General features: G+C 49.7%; 1 protein-coding gene across 1 annotated transcript; it reads left to right on the top strand.

Annotated features, from left to right (window-relative positions):
- The first annotated feature begins 606 nt into the window (after nt 1-606).
- On the top strand, nt 607-1,797 carry LOC138563356 (calponin homology domain-containing protein DDB_G0272472-like). The gene has a single exon (XM_069642839.1). The coding sequence runs from the start codon at nt 607-609 to the stop codon at nt 1,795-1,797; it is 1,191 nt and encodes a 396-aa protein (XP_069498940.1).
- Nucleotides 1,798-17,016: the final 15,219 nt, after the last annotated feature.

Raw genomic sequence — 17,016 nt, 5'->3', positions numbered from 1 at the left:
GAAGAGGCTGGTCACAGAGACTGATAGGAAGAGGCTGGTCACAGAGACCGATAGGAAGAGGCTGGTTGTGGAGAGTCATAGGAAGAGCTGATCCCAGATACTGATAGGAAGAGGTAGGTCCCGGAGACTGATGGGAAGAGACTGGTCACAGAGACTGATAGGAAGAGGCAGGTCCTGGAGAGTGATGGGAATAGGCTGGTAGCAGAGACTGCTAGGAAGAGGCTGGTCACGGAGACTGCTAGGAAAAGGCAGGCGCCAGAGACTGATGGGAAGAGACTGACAGCAGAGACTAATTGGAAGAGGCTGGTCACAGTGACTGATAGGAAGAGGCATATTCTGGAGACTGATAGGAAGAGGCTAGTCCGGGAGACTGATAGGAAAAGGTTGGTCGCTGAAAGTGATAGGAAGAGGTAGGTCCCGGAAACTGATGGGAAGAGACTGGTCACAGAGACTGATAGGAAGAGGCAGGTCCTGGAGAGTGATGGGAAGAGGCTGGTAGCAGAGACTGATAGGAAGAGGCTGGCTACGGAGACTGATAGGAAGAGGCAGGCCCCAGAGACTGATGGGAAGAGACTTGTCGCAGAGACTGATAGGAAGAGGCTGGCTATGGAGACTGATAGGAAGAGGCTGGCTACGGAGACTGATAGGAAGAGGCAGGCCCCAGAGACTGATAGGAAGACGCTGGTCACGGAGACTGATGGGAAGAGACTGACAGCAGAGACTAATTGGAAGAGGCTGGTCACAGTGACTGATAGGAAAAGGCAGGTCCTGGAGAGTGATGGGAAGAGGCTGGTAGCAGAGACTGATAGGAAGAGGCTGGCTACGGAGACTGCTAGGAAGAGGCTGGTCACGGAGACTGCTAGGAAGAGGCAGGCCCCAGAGACTGATGGGAAGAGACTGACAGCAGAGACTAATTGGAAGAGGCTGGTCACAGTGACTGATAGGAAAAGGCAGGTCCTCGAGAGTGATGGGAAGAGGCTGGTAGCAGAGACTGATAGGAAGAGGCTGGCTACGGAGACTGATAGGAAGAGGCAGGCCCCAGAGACTGATGGGAAGAGACTTGTCGCAGAGACTGATAGGAAGAGGCTGGCTACGGAGACTGATAGGAAGAGGCAGGCCCCAGAGACTGACAGGAAGAGGCAGGTCCTGGAGAGTGATGGGAATAGGCTGGTAGCAGAGACTGATAGGAAGAGGCTGGCTACGGAGACTGATAGGAAGAGGCAGGCGCCAGAGACTGATGGGAAGAGACTTGTCGCAGAGACTGATAGGAAGAGGCTGGTCACAGTGACTGATAGGAAAAGGCAGGTCCTCGAGAGTGATGGGAAGAGGCTGGTAGCAGAGACTGATAGGAAGAGGCTAGCTACGGAGACTGATAGGAAGAGGCAGGCCCCAGAGACTGATGGGAAGAGACTTGTCGCAGAGACTGATAGGAAGAGGCTGGTCACAGTGACTGATAGGAAAAGGCAGGTCCTGGAGAGTGATGGGAATAGGCTGGTAGCAGAGACTGATAGGAAGAGGCAGGCCCCAGAGACTGATGGGAAGAGACTTGTCGCAGAGACTGATAGGAAGAGGCAGGCGCCAGAGACTGATGGGAAGAGACTGGTCACAGAGACTGATAGGAAGAGGCAGGTCCTGGAGAGTGATGGGAAGAGGCTGGTAGCAGAGACTGATAGGAAGAGGCTGGCTACGGAGACCGATAGGAAGAGGCAGGCCCCAGAGACTGATGGGAAGAGACTTGTCGCAGAGAATGATAAGAACAAAGTGGGAGCGGACAGTGGTGCAAGGATGGTGGCCTGAGTGCTGCTAACTGCAGTTCGACATCAAGCAATTGAAAGGGCAAGGCAGGAGCTGGCTGTGGTGAGAGGCATTGCTGCATGTGACTAGCCAGAACACCTGGTGCCAGATTGCACAAACGTTGCACTGGTGCACGTGCAATGTTGCATGGTATTCGCACTAGGGCAACATTTGCCATATTTCTAAAATCACAAGAACATATTAGAAAGCCATTGCACAATGAGAAGTGCAATCTGGCATAAGCAACTGGGCAAACATTAGCCTAGTGCAAAAAATATACATGTTTTATTGCATGTTTGCACAAAGTTTGCCCTACGGCTAATACGGAATGGTATGAGCACTAGGGACAACTTTGCCCTGGTCCAAAGTATATTGAGCAGGAAATAATATAGTTCCCGGAGACAGAATGGAATAGGCAGTTTCTACAATCTGGCCCCAGAGGTATTTCCATTTTCTGGCAGCTCTAAAATAAATGGTAATATATGTGGCAACATGTACAAAATCAATGCGACCAATTCTTTAACTACCAAATTGGATGCTCAATAATGAACCAATACTGTTATTGTGATGCTGTTGTTTTTATGGTGTGGCCTCATATGTAGGTAGTGGGGCCAGGGTTTAATTCCTAGGGTATATAGGTAATTTATTTTGGGTGTAGGGTGGGTCTCATGAATCGAGATGTGCAATTGGTTGGTATGCAATTATGGTTGTATGAACATGGGGGCAGAGAGTGGTCTGCATTTCATTGTATCGGACATTGGATATGTCAGTGTGGGGCTATTGAAACAGGTTTCTCTATGTGGGACCGTATAAACATTTGCAAATGTTGATTTGTGGGACCTTATGAAAATGCGGGACTGCTGAAATTGTTCTTTGTGCGGTTAGTTCACTCTGTAGCAAGTTTTTGATCTAGTTTTGGTGGGAGTGCGACGTTTCATGTGCTAGTGCAAGGTGCTTAGGAAGTGTGGGAAGATGTATGTGTGTTGAGTGTGGTATATATGGCGTATTTGTGTCAGTTCTTTGAATGGTCACTTTGGTATCATAGCTTTATGCCAGAATGATTTCGGAATGGCTGGTCAGGTTTTCATGGGTGTTTCACTGGCTTATGCAGAGATCAGTGGAATAAGGCTGTTAGCAGAGGCCAATGTGGAAAAGAAGGTCCCAGAGAACAATGGGACTAGCATCTCTCCCGAGCCAAATTAGCACTCAATAAAAATGTCTTTCTCATTGATTGTAATGTCCCTGAGTCTCACGCTGACAACCACACTTGAAGCACGCTTTTCTCACTGACTGTATCCATGGATCTTCAGCAAATTGCGCTCTCCCGATAAACACCAAAGGCAAGACCCTAGACGTAGTGTTTACGTCACCTCACCCCTTGTCACCTGTGCAGACCCAGTCTCACTGGACTGGTCTGACCACGCTGCCATCTTACTTCTCACTACTGATCACCAACTCAGCCCATGAACATCAGCTAAATACTCCCTCACTCAACCCTGCTCAACCCCACTCATTCAACTAGAAGCAAACTTCACATACTGCCCTCCCACAGGGAATGGCTCAGCTGTTGACACTCATGCCCCCTCAAACACGCCTCAGCTTGCCTCCAACAAGTGCTCAATCAGAGCTCTAGAGAAATGGTGACGGAAGAAAACGTAATCATGAAGATCTCACTGATCTCATATATGTCCGCGCCAACCGTAGGATTATGATTACCAAGGACAATGATGCTTACCACTCCAGACCATCGTGGCAGCCCCTAAAAGGAGCAAGTTATAAAGCATTGAGCAAAACCCTCACCCGACCCAAAGAGCGGGAAACTCAGGACAAATTAGATGGAATCAACAACAGATCATCGAATCAACCTCACACAGCGTTAGCCCCAGCCCCTGCACTCTAGCACGCTCACTGCGCTCCTGCACAGATGTATCTCCCCTCTCTCCACCAGACCTCCTATAACAATTTCTTCCCTCAAACCCATTTCCTACTCTCGCGATATCATCCTGGCCATCATCATAAAACATGTGATGCGATCGGCACTCAACACACTACCCCGCATCATGAATGCTCCCCTCACAGATGGGTAATTCCCAGTCAAGCTGGAGACTGATCTCACACATCTTCTTTTGTAAATAAACAACCCTAGATCCTGATGATCTGGCCAAGTATCAGCCCCTGAAGAACTTCCCGTATGTAAGAAACCCTTGGAAAAAGTAGTTTCTGCACAATTACTTTACAGATTTCAACAACTACACCTCCTCAACGACTATCAGTTTGGGTTTCGCACCAAGTGTAGTATCGAAACAGCCACCATCCAGGTGGTAGATGATGTCCTTAAACTCATGGATAAGGGTGACTCATGCCTCCCCTTCCTCCTTGAACTCTCTGCTGCTTTTGACACCATCAACCACCACATCCTCCTCTTTTCACATGGACAGGATGGGATTCTCTGGCTCACTCCTGAATTAGTTTATCTCGTTAGTCTCAGGCAGACACCAGGCTGTCCAGATGGACCTGTTGAATTCTACTTGACCCCAGCCTCCTGTAGAGTTCCCCAAGGCTCCATCCTCTCACCAATCATTTTTAACCTGTATATGGCGCTTCTGGGAACTCTCCTCAAAGATCCCAATGTAGCCATCCACCAATACACAGACAATACTCAGTTGTACATGAGAATAAATAACCTACAGGACATCAGTTGTCTCCCATCCACGTAGCCATCATTCAGACATGGATGTTAACTGCCTACCTCAAGCTTAACCCATCTAAAATAGAAAACCTCCTCATCGGTCCTCGTGCTAATCCAAATATTTTCCAATAGCAGCTCTCAGATTTAGCTAAATCCTTAGGCTTCACCATTCACAGCATCCTTTCCTTTTGGAAAGACACAGCCAAGAATGCCCAAATGGCTAAGAGACGTGCTTGGCTCCCCTAAAAGCAGTCCACCATTCTGCAGCATATCGTATTGCAGGTGTGCAGAAAACTGACTGAATCAACACCCTTTTATGTGAACTACATTGGCGTCCCCTCTAGGTAGGGTACTGTTCAGAACTGCAGGTATCATCTACAAAGCACTCATAAGTAGCACACAAGTGCACCTGGCATCTAAGCATCACATATCTTGTGGCACACTATCCTCACGCAGCAAATTCATCATCAGGCTAGACTCGCAACTCATCCACAAAGAGAGGCCCACAATGTTAGTCTTGTCACACGCTCAACGTTGGAACTCAATTCCAGTATTGGTTTGGAGTACCCATTCAATTCCCAACTTTTTGCAAGTTGTCTTTTTCAAAAACATCTATCCAAAGAAAAATGTCACAATGGATGTGCATACTGACAGATTATAAATCACAAAACTATGGTACTGTTAAAAGATGCCAGCCCATACACTGGCTGCCCACACCATGTACAGCACTCAGCTGCTTTCGAACAAGAAATAATATTGTTCCTGGAGTCAAAATGGAATAGGCAGGTCCCACAGATTCATGGAAATATACAGTTCCTAGAGATTGTGGGGAATAAAAAGTGTAGACACTTATATAACGAATAAAAATGAGGTCTGCAATAACAGAAAGTCCTTGCTGTCAAGAGCAAGAAGAGAAATTACATGTAGAAACGTATTGGGGACTTCTGTCTCTTGCTTACCGACACGTTCGACAGGGTGCCGGATTAGAGGGTACAGTATGCTCACCATCATTTCCAAAGAAAAATGACATTACATATTTTATTTCAGCAATTGCACAACCGACAGAAAGTGTATTCGACATATATTTCCTTTTCGATGTCCACCATTTAATAAGTATTTTTAGTACATAGATACATTTTGGCAAAGCATATTTCTGTCATGTGTGATATTCCTGAGTCCGAAATACCAAGCACAGGACATTGCACATTTGGGGCCAGATTCCCAGAAGCATTTTATAATCCCAAAGGAAAACATTCAGTGGATCAGGACCAAGGAGTGCATTATGAAATAGCTAGAAGATGCAAGGAAGGTTGCAGCTTTTATCAGAGAAAAATGTAAGTGTAGAGGGTTAATTTACCTTGAGAACCAGAAATGCAAGAATAAACCGGAAATAGTCCTTAGGGCTTCAGTTCTGCTTTGCTAAGTACATTGGTATGGGGAAGCCTGCACATTTCAGGGGAACACAACTTGACATACTTTGCATGTTTACTTTACTGACCTGATACAGTTGCACATGAAGGACACACGTAGGGGCCGTTCATGGAACAAACATGCCCTGAAAATCTCAGCGCAAGCTAGCGCAAGGTGGCGCAAGTGTGAAAAAGCAAGTGCACGCGCATGCGTGCGATTCAAGGAACAGCTTGCGCGTGTTTTCCACTGGTTGTGCACCAAATCCGTGCATGGCGCACACGGGCGCACACATCATTGCAACAACTGACCGCTGTGCGCGACACACACAGGGAAAGCGCACAACGTCGGCGCACACACCAAGAAGGGGGCGGGACATGGGGCGTAACACGCAGAATGGGGAACAATGTGTGAAAAAGAAGGCGTACATGGGGAAGTACTGCAGGGAAATACACAGAACGCACACACGCATGCGAACAACTCATATTCATGGATTCGAATAGGGGAAAGAAGCGCATGCTAAAAGACGCGCACAGGCGTCAACACGTCCGCCACAGGAAGGCAGGCGTAAGCGTCCCTGAGCACAGTATAAAAGTGCACGCAAACAACAAACACGTATATACAGCTACGATGAATGCCCCATTTGTCGCAGCACTTATCGTGGGACACCGCAGGAGGAGGAGAATAGCCAGGGCCCACATTTGATCCCCCCGAATAGCCTTTTTGGGATGCCTGACGATCAGGTCTACGGCAGGTATAGGTTTCCACCTCGTATCATCCTAGACCTGGTCAGGGAATGGGAAGTTAACCTTACATCCCCCACCCTCTACTCCCAAGCATTGAGCCCCTTGGAGAAGGAGCTCAATGTCCTGCATTTTTTGGCCACTGGGTCATTTCAGCGGACTACTGCCATAGTGGGGGGGGGGTCTCACAGGCCAGGCAGTCACACTGCCTACACCAGGTGTTGGCAATCATGACTGCGCGCCCCTCAGTCCGCAGGCACATATACATGCCCAGAACACCCGCAGAAAGGCAGGCCATAGTCCAGGACTTTTACAGGGTGGCACACTTCCCCAAAGTGCTTGGTGCCCTAGATTGCACCCATGTGGCCCTACATCCAACTAGGGTCACTGAGCACATCTATCGAAACCGCAAGCACTGGCATTCCATCAACGTGCAGGTGGTATGTGATGCAAATGGAATCATCACCTCTGTCTATGCAAACTACCCAGGCTCCACCCATCACATTTTCATATACAGAATGTCCGTCCTGAGCCAGGCCCTGGAAGCTGAGCAGCATGGCGACACATGGCTCCTAGGTAAGTACAAATGCCTGTGCACATGCATGCATGTCACACACAGACAAATACACAAACCCCAATAATCACAACCATTATCACCTCTCCAGGGGACTTTGCCTACCCTCTGAGCAACCACATTGATGATGACAATCCGCAACCCCACCACACCACCCCAGGTAAGATACAATGCTGCCCATATTGCAACCAGGGGCATAGTGGAGCGCACATTCGGAGTGCTAAAGTCACGCTTCCACTCCCTTGACCGCTCTGGTGGGCAGCTACTCAAAGCACCCCCAGTAGTGTGCAGGATAATTGTGACAGCATGTGTCCTGCACAATGTTGCAACACGGCAGGGTGTACCGGTGTACATGGTGGTGCCCCAACATCCCCAACCACAGGCACAGGCGCTGCCCATGGGAGGGGATAGGGCATGTGGTGAGGAAGGCAGGACCCAGCTTTTGGCTACATTTTTCACCTAAACTCCCATCCCTGCGGAGTGCACACAGGCCTGGCACATACCAGGTGACAATCGATGATGACAAAGAGACAGTCAATTGTCACAACCTTACCACCCTGAGAATGTTGCCATGGAAGTGCTACATTGTGTGCATCCCTAGCTACTAAAACATGAACAATCGTGTGTGACCAAAAGGAACACATGCAAGGTGTGCATCACACACCCCTGCAAAACAGGCCATCACAATCCCTGGTATGTCAACCAAACCCTCCTAAACCACATCAACCTTGTTTGACACACCATGACATGGCATGCAATAGCAAAAGGCCAACACATTACCAATAATACACAAAGTGACACGTGATAAATGGAAAGTGGCTCCAGACAATGACGCCTGACATCGAATCACATGAAATGACTGACCAACAACCTCCCACACATACCAAGTCATACCCAAATGCATTCCAACAGTTGCAGCATGAAGATATCAATCAATGCCTGTTCACATGCACATTGGGCAAGGCAACATCCCTACTCCTGAATATGTGTGCTGTGTGCATCTCCTCCAACACACTGCTCAGCACAAAACATAGTGACCAGCCATTGTGTCAGAGACACACCTTGAGCAACACATGAAAAGGACAAAATAAATAAATAAATAAATAAACAATTAACGCATGTACAGGATCCACAAATGGTCATAGATCATGTGCTGCAGGGACACAGTGGTCCGCAGAAGGCAAACTGTGTGCACATTTGGACATGGAAAGGTGGATGTACATGTGGTGAATCATAGTGTGACTGTGTGTGTCAGTAGGGACATGCACTAAATACATACATGTCCAATCAAGTGACCATCAGTGTCCTCTACACATCACATGTGAACATTGCCCATGTCCACACCCCAGCATGTCAAAGCACACCAATCCCCTCACACCGGAAAGGTAAACACAACACAGGACAGGCATTGACCAGCAGAACACATCATGTACATAGGACACCACAATAACAATGTCAGGGTGCCCATCACACTGTAGGCCAAGACAACTGTCCAACAACCAAACACGCTCCCTCATTCACATATCACCATGACCTACTGAACAACTGTGTCTGCGGTATGTAGCCTTCTTCTTTGAAGTCTACCTGGCCACAGATCACCATTCCCCTTTGTCTCCATCTACCACCTTGCATGTAAATAGTGTCCAGCACCCTCAGAGGCCACCTTGACTGGCAAAAATACCAAATCGAAGAGAACTCAAAGAAGCCAAACACACAAGCCAGGCAAAAAGCCTGTAGGCAGCAAAAAATACTTTTTTATTTTATATTTATAAAGCGCTCACACAGCCCGCAGGCATCGAGGCGCTGTTACAGGAATTGTTTGTTTTTCTTAGTTGCGTATTTTTTTTTTTTGTCTTAGTTACGTATTTATAACGCGCTTAAACACCCAGAGGTTTCTAAGCGCGGACCAGGGGATCGAACCTGTTGTTGCTTCGTGTCGTCTTGCTTCCAAGACGCGCACGCTGCCGCTGAGCTATCCTCCCGGGTAACTTGAAGAGTCTCCAGTAGATGACTTGAAGTAGCAGTAAATTTCAAAGCACATGTACAAGCACAATGATGGAACAACCAAGTTAACACACTTAAACAATGCTACAACAGGATGTGTACCATGTTTGCTACATAATATACAATGATGCAGCACCAACTGATGGGTAGTGTCACTGCTCCGGTGTCCACGCGCAGGAGTGGCACGAACCAACCACCCCCTCCGTGGTCTGGGCACCTGCAAGGACAAACTTACACAGGCCTCTGAGACCACGGTGGGGAAGGAGGGTCAGGGATATGTTGACTGGACAAGCATTGGTATTCTGGATAACCGGAAAGAAGGGCAGGAGAGGGGAGTCAGATTGTCAAGGGAAAGTAGGGAAAAGACACAAATCTACTATTCACAATAACACATACTCAATCAGATAAACCATGTACATCATGCACATTGTACCAAATGACTCAAATGGAAGTCAAAGAGAGACTTATCTCTGGGGTGAGTGCTGGCCTCCTGCCTGCGCACTCTGAGATCCGGTAACAGGAGCAGTTCAATGCTGCAAAGATAGTAAGAGTTACTTATCTGTGTGCGTCCATAACACACACACACACCACCATACATGCCCCAAAGCAAGTAACTCCTCCACAAACACTCTTGTGTGCTGCTTCGAACCCATACGTAAGACCCCCCCCGTGATGGTTCATACACTGTCAATGCAGTAAGTCAGGCACACGTGGGCGCGTGGCAAATGGAAGACCAATGTGTCAAGATTCACACATCATTCAATGGTCCCTGGCTAAGCAGCTACACGCATATAGCGAGGTACGACTTCAGTACAAGTAGTGTTCTGGCATCCCCCAAATAAAAGAGGTAGTGCATGTATCAATTTGAACATGCAAATGATATGCACTGCACACCAGTCTGTCCCTCGCTGGGTGTCCCTGTGCGTAGCTCAATTTTTCCAGGCTTTGAACGCTAATGGGCTTATACATCTGCTTCAATGGAGCATGGTGGACTGGAGGATATGTCCGAAAGCCCCTGCATGTGCCCCTAACAACTTGGAAAGCAACTTGCCATGTGTCCACCAACACATCTTAGCTGTACTGTGTGCTTCAACACCAATAACTGTCCAGGCTCACCATCTGTGGCGCTACTTAGCATGCATGTGCAACAGGCCTAGTGGAAGGTTGGCTGTGGTGTGTGCCCCTTGTGCTGCTCACCTTGCATGGAGTTCCTGGAAACACGTCTGCTTCTGTTGGATGTATGAGCACAAGCCCTGTGGCACTGCTAGCGCACACATGCGCATGTCTGCACCAACAAACGTGGCCAGCTGCCAGATGTACACTGACCCATGTCTGCCGGCAAATGTGGTCTGGGGGCTCATTCTCCTGCAGAAAGGGCACAAAACACAAAATTAATGCAGGAAAGTCACCTGTGTGTGTCTCTTCATGCTGGTTGTGACTGGACCATGTCAGAGACATACATCAGATTCCATCTCACCATCAGTGTGACTTTGACAGGCAAAGGGTGGCGGACTCTCTCTACAGCATGAAGTGTATCAAGCAAATGTACAGTAAAGAAAATAAACATACTGCACAATGTATAGCAATTAATGGACACCTGATTTCTGAAACCACCCATTTCTAATGCTGAAATGCTGTCGATAAGACCCCTACAATCCCCACCAGGGGTGTTAACACAAGTAGTACAGCAGCAGACAGGCCACAGATATGACAGTCCAAAGCCCTTGTGAAATAGACTGTAACACCAAACCATCCTTGCAAGCCCATGGATAAGGGAAGCAGGAGTGACCTATGTGAGTCAGGACCCCAAGCTGCAAACACATACACGAGACAAGCTTGAAGGGCCCAGTTGGAACAGACAGTGGATGCTTTCAAAAGCCACAAAGCACCACACCGTCACATGAAAGTATAATAGACAAGCAATTTTAAACTATATTAACTAATTACACTAACTATAAAAAACCTACATTACCTAATTAAACTAACTATCAAATTGAATGTTACCTGACTAAACTAAAAATCAAAATAAAAAAATGCCCACATATGACCTGGGGGTGGGGGGAGGCACCCAGGAGGGGGAGGTACAGTGTGTAGCTCAACACCCACATGCGATGATGTTAAGGAAAAAAAATACCTCCATGGGTTCAACGCCTGCACAGCCCGACCTGTGTGGGAGATACCTCGACGTCCGAGTCTGGCTCATCCTGAAAAGGAGGACATGGCACAGGAGCCTGACCATGCCTAGCCACAGCTTGCCCCTCATCGGCAGCAAGTTTGCCGGACAGGTGAGCCTGGTTCTGTGCAGCAATGACACGTAGGTCTGCATGCAGGACCTCCCGTAATACGCGTGCTTCCTCTTGCAAGGTAACACGTGTAACACAGAGTTCTTCCTGCAAGGCCTGGCTGGACAACTGATGCACCTCCCAGCAAGCATGTAGCTCAGCATGTCAGTCTAGAAAAATGGATACCTCTACTTTGTGACCGCAAACGTATTTTGGTGGCCGTGGGCCAACCGTCTCATGCACGATATGACAGAATATAGGTTTTCCAGTTTGCCAATGAACGGCCATTTTGATATAACAAGAATCGCCATTTTGTTTTCTAACCATTGCTCATTGCTTTCTGTTCCTATTGCTTCGCAGTATATTTTCTGCTTACACTGTTCGACTGTAAAACGTTGTTGTCTGCACGTAAAAAGGACAATGCCGCAGGGCCGTGAGGATAACAAGAGTTTGTTGAAACATTACGTAGGCAGCGCCAGGAAGAATGCCCGGCTCCCTCCCAAATGTAGCCTTGAAGCAGAGCTGCAGGACATTTAATCATTTTGCAGCTGCCAGCCAGTCTAGTTATATGGTAGAATATGTTAGAATAATACAGCTAAAGGCTTGAATTATTCTTTTCTTACGGCCCCCCTTTGCTGAGCCCCGTTAGACTGTGTCGGCTCCCAGGAAACGAATAGCACCTCATAGATAGCAAGGCCTGGAAAACAACTCTTCCCCCCGTATGTAGCTCGCTTCCAAGAACAGAAGCGCTGTGTTCTATTCAACAACTGAAAGATGCCTCCGCACTCACAAATTGCAAATTGTTACTAGAATAGATGTTTGAAGGTGTCATAGTTGTCGGAGATGTCCATCATCACACCAAGTTCAAAGAAACCCAATAAAGGGGGGTGCTAAACATGTCATAGCTGATTGTTTGATATGCATTTTGTATATAAGTAACTGATGTACGTAATTCATTCTCTTGTGTCCCTCGAGGTCTAGAGATACACGTCGCAGGGCGTGAGACCGAGTTGGCCAACTGAGACTTTTGCTTTGCAATAAACCCTAGCTTTGGGAATACAACCTCGTGTCTGGCGTATCTATCGTGTGTGGTGACTCGCCTTGTTTCCATAGACGTTAAGGAACCCTAGGGGCCCCTTTCAAGAGGAGATGGTACGCTCAAGCTGCGCAAACCTCTCCTCTGACTGCGCCCTCTGGGACATCAAGAGGACACCCAGAGTGGATCTGAAGGACTCATACTCAGCCTTCAGGGCCTCCATGTGTGCCACTGCGTGAGCAGCAATTGCTTGACGCAAAGACATTTCAGCCTGGCGTGCTCTGTCTGAGCCCAGCCTGAGCGAGCGGGCCGTGGACTATGCCGCCCGCTGCTGGAGAAGCACCTGTCTGCCAGGGGGGAGCACAGATTGGGCCACACGCTCCATGCTCACAGCAGTGTTTTACCTTGCTTCCCCCTGCCGTTCTGAATTGGCAGTCATGTCTTGCTCCCACTCAGTATACTTCGGTGGCGCGCGGCGACCGCGATGCTGGGCTTGACACCTGCGGGACCCAAGGACTGCTCATCCTCGTTGGGTTGGCACTGCCCGCGGCTGCACGACTACATGCCCCCGTCGACGTGATGGCCCAGGCCCATCAGCGACTGGTGTGGAGGGTGACCCTCCATCCCGATCCACCACAGACGGAGGCCCGACCACTGTCTGACCCCTCAGTGCAGGTGTCGCGGACAGAGGAGTGTCCACATCAGAATCACTCACCCCTGACGTATGGACCTGATGCACATCCAACTCGACATGGACGTCAGAGTGGTCATCTGGGCTGGACTCATTTCCAGACAAAGACTAGATGGTCTGTAGCACATGTGGGTTCTCGTGGTCTACCACCCCACGACCCCCACTTGTGCCGGGTTGCTGTAGTGATGACAACTCTGTGCCTGGAACACCATGCTCTGGCTCCATTGCATCATCATCTGAAAAGTAGAGAGAAAAAAAGATCACTACACATGTTAGAAGCACACAACACACACACACATAGACATCACACAGACAGCCAACACATGAAGCAGACATGTCACACACAAAATATAACCTGTCATGCATGCCGGGTCAACTTGACATTCCTTCTGTGATTAGGCATGTGGAAGGGTGTTATACCGCTCAGAAACGGGTCGATGCAGTGCAGAACATTTGTACGTTACTCACTATCTACATGTACAAGTACTTCATGATGTGTATCATAAAACGTGAAGGCAGTGCAAGGTCAAGTTCAGGCATCACGTTCAATGTGCATGCAATGGGTTGCATGGCTGCAAGCAAACCACCCCTCCCCCGAAGTGGAACTGCAGGGATGCCTTGCATGGTATCAAAAGGATGACCAGAGACCTGTGTATTGGCAGACAGTGTTGACTAGCATCAATGGCATCATCTTAGTCAACTGACAACACAGCAGATGATGATGGGACAGTAAGAAGGACACATGATTAACCCTCAGTAGTACACCCACGTGTGCAGAAGACACTACACCAGTTGGACAGAGTCAGTGAGCCATAAACAGGGTGAGGCCTGTGAGCCACACAGACTGTCACACCCTAAACATGTGTGGGACGCAGGACTGAGCCACAGTGGCAATGGGAAGGCTGATGAAATGCCATGAAATGTAGGTCACCCTGGACACATACTACAATGATCATCCAGTCAAGGACACATAGGGGCATGCATGGAATGCACATGGAGCATGAATGGGCTATCATGTCCCTGCGGAGCGTCTGGCATCTGCACAGTCCAAGTGAGACACCCTGCATCAAGTACAAAGGATGTACCCCACTGCATGTGTCTGGCAGGTTGGCTGGTTGAAGTTAGCATGTACACAGGATGCATGAACAGGCCATTGCATTACAGCAAAATGATGCAGACCAGTGCAAAGGTGATATTGGAGTGCAGGGGGAGGGGGAGGGGCAAGGGAGCATGCGTACGTGGAGTACCCGCATGCAGGCAGAGGACACATGCACGTCAGTCATGCTATGACATAGTCCCAGTGCTGAGAGGAAGGACACCCCAGGCTACATGCAGAAGGGCCAGTGAGCTGGAACATGGACCTGGGGGGCATCCTGGTGACCAGCATGTGAGTAGGGTGCAAGTGTCATGATTGGGCAGTCCCCGTCTGCTCCACATGTCCACCATCCAGCAGAGCAGACATGCATCAGGGAAGCATTGCATTACTTGCACATCTGAACCATGTACACATGACATGTAGTGGCAGTCATGCACAACATCACACAAGTAAAACACATATGGCCTCGACAAACACGCAGCAACACTCACTGGACTGGGCATCAAAGTCCGGCATCTCTCCCACTCCTTCGACCGATTCAGGTGGTATGAACTCCGCAACGAGTGACTCGTGCGGAGTGAGGTCTTCCTCCTCCGGTGCAGGCCCACTGTCAGTCACCAGAGTCAAGTTGTAATTTGAGGCACGCTTTGCCTTAGCGTTGTGTTTGTGGTCATTCCAACGCTTTTTGCACTCTTGCGCCATGCGCACCTCATGGCCAAATGCACTCACATGTTCCGCAACTTGCTTCCAGTGGGTATCACGATGGGCAGCCGTAGTTTGACAATTAGGCACCACTAGCATGTCCCAGTTGTGGTCCCGCACGTAGTCCACGAGGAAGTCCAGTTCCTGTGCACAGAAAGGCTTCTTCCTCGACATGCAGGAGGTCATGGCTGTGTGTGGGGTCCCAGCCTGTTCTGCAGGTGCAACCTTCCTCCTCTTGGATGGTGGTGCAGACCCTGGCTGGCAAATGCCGCCCTGGTCAGTATGGCCAGTGGCACCGGTGGATTGAGCCAAGGGAGTTGCAGGTGGAAGGACTACCAAAGGCCTGACTTGCGTCAGTGGCTGCTGGGTTCCCTTGAATGGACCCTGCACAGCAAAATCCGCTTTGGCAGGGTCATTGACCGCGACTGTCCTGGTTGGTAGACTCACTACCGGGGTGTTGTTGGCTGCATCTGCCCCTGCACTTGCCAACACCCGGCTGGTCAGGGCAGCAGATGACATTACTGCCCCAGGGACACGTGTCTCGGTCAGGGCAGCCCTGTGTGCACCTACGGTGTTCCTCCTGCCCTGTTGGAAATCTTCCATGGACTCTTCAAGTGCCAACGCAGCCTGCGCTGGCAGACCCTGAGCCTGGGTGGTGGTGTCCACAGCTGCACCTGCAGCTACCACTACCCTTGGGCCCGTGGCAGTCGATGAAACTGACTGCCGGGTCACATGGGTGCCAGTGCCAGATGCAGAAGCTGCATCTCCCGGAACCACAGGGGGTGGTGGCATGACTGCACCAACACATGGCACAACATTGTGCCGAAGTGGTGCACCCCTGCCTCTTCCCTCTCTGCGGCCACCCTGGACACCCTGGAGTCCCCCTACTCCCTGGTCACCCCGGCCACGTCCCTGACCACGCCCACCATGAGGAGTACGCCCAGCTGAGGCGTCCCTCACCTTTGGTGGCCTCCCAACCATGGCACAGATGGAGTAGTGCCGGCACAGATGGAGAAGTGCCAATGGGAGGTGTACACAACAATTGTCCTGGGTAATTGGGGTGAAGGGGGTGGGATGCAAGATGTTAACAGCACCCCGGCACCTGCAAGGCTGTATGTAACCCCGGTGATTAAGTGATGGGTCACGTAACACTCAGGCACCCCAAAACTGCAGTAAAACCATGCTCGCAACCCCTGCAGCCTATGTGCGTGGAATTCACCTCCAGCAGTACTCGGTAGCACCCGGGAACACGAAAAACGCATATGCGTGGGACACGCAGGCTACTATGACCTCGGAAACGGGCAGGCGATACACAGAGGCACCCGCAGTGGGAAAAATAGCGTGCGCGACTCACCGTCAGAATAGCGTGATGATGAAAAACACGCGTAGCCAATACCCCCACCAAAAGAAGAAATACGTCCTTGATCCGCTGTGAAGTTGTGATGGCGCGCAAAACAACGCAAAGTAGCAACACACACGTCGGTCTCCACGAAAGGCATGTACAGGGAACTGCTGGCCACGGTCACCTTTTACCCGTGCTGAGGGTGACGCATGCGCGCCTCATGTCACTTACGCGCTTAGGCCCTTTCATCGGATTGCATGCATTCACACACAAACGTGTGGTTTTTTCACGTGCTGATCCACTATGCACCCGTGTTGATAGAAACGCCCATGCGCGTTACGTCTTTCCTCAAATTACACACTGACGTGCACTTTTTTCATGTGCCAAATCACTACGTATCAAGCTGGCCACGCGACAACACACGGAAGACCACACTCCTGCCCAAAAGGCAATTTTCCTGCCCCCCAGAGACCCGCGCACGCTCCCACCTGCCATCTGCTGCTGCCTGCCTGCCTGCTGCCCACGTGCCCTGCTATTTGGTGCCTGCACATCAGCCATCTGCACGGGTCCAGTTGCTGTGTCCACCCCTGCTGGAACAGAAGACTCCCGACTGGGATACCATCACTCCACAGCCCAGCCCCAGGACCCAGTTGCCC

Source organism: Ambystoma mexicanum, chromosome 1q (assembly GCF_040938575.1).
Source record: "Ambystoma mexicanum isolate Mex_15411 chromosome 1q, UKY_AmexF1_1, whole genome shotgun sequence".
Taxonomy (NCBI): domain Eukaryota; kingdom Metazoa; phylum Chordata; class Amphibia; order Caudata; family Ambystomatidae; genus Ambystoma; species Ambystoma mexicanum.
The sequence above is the reverse complement of the archived record's forward strand: the minus strand, read 5'-3'. Positions and strand labels throughout refer to the sequence as shown.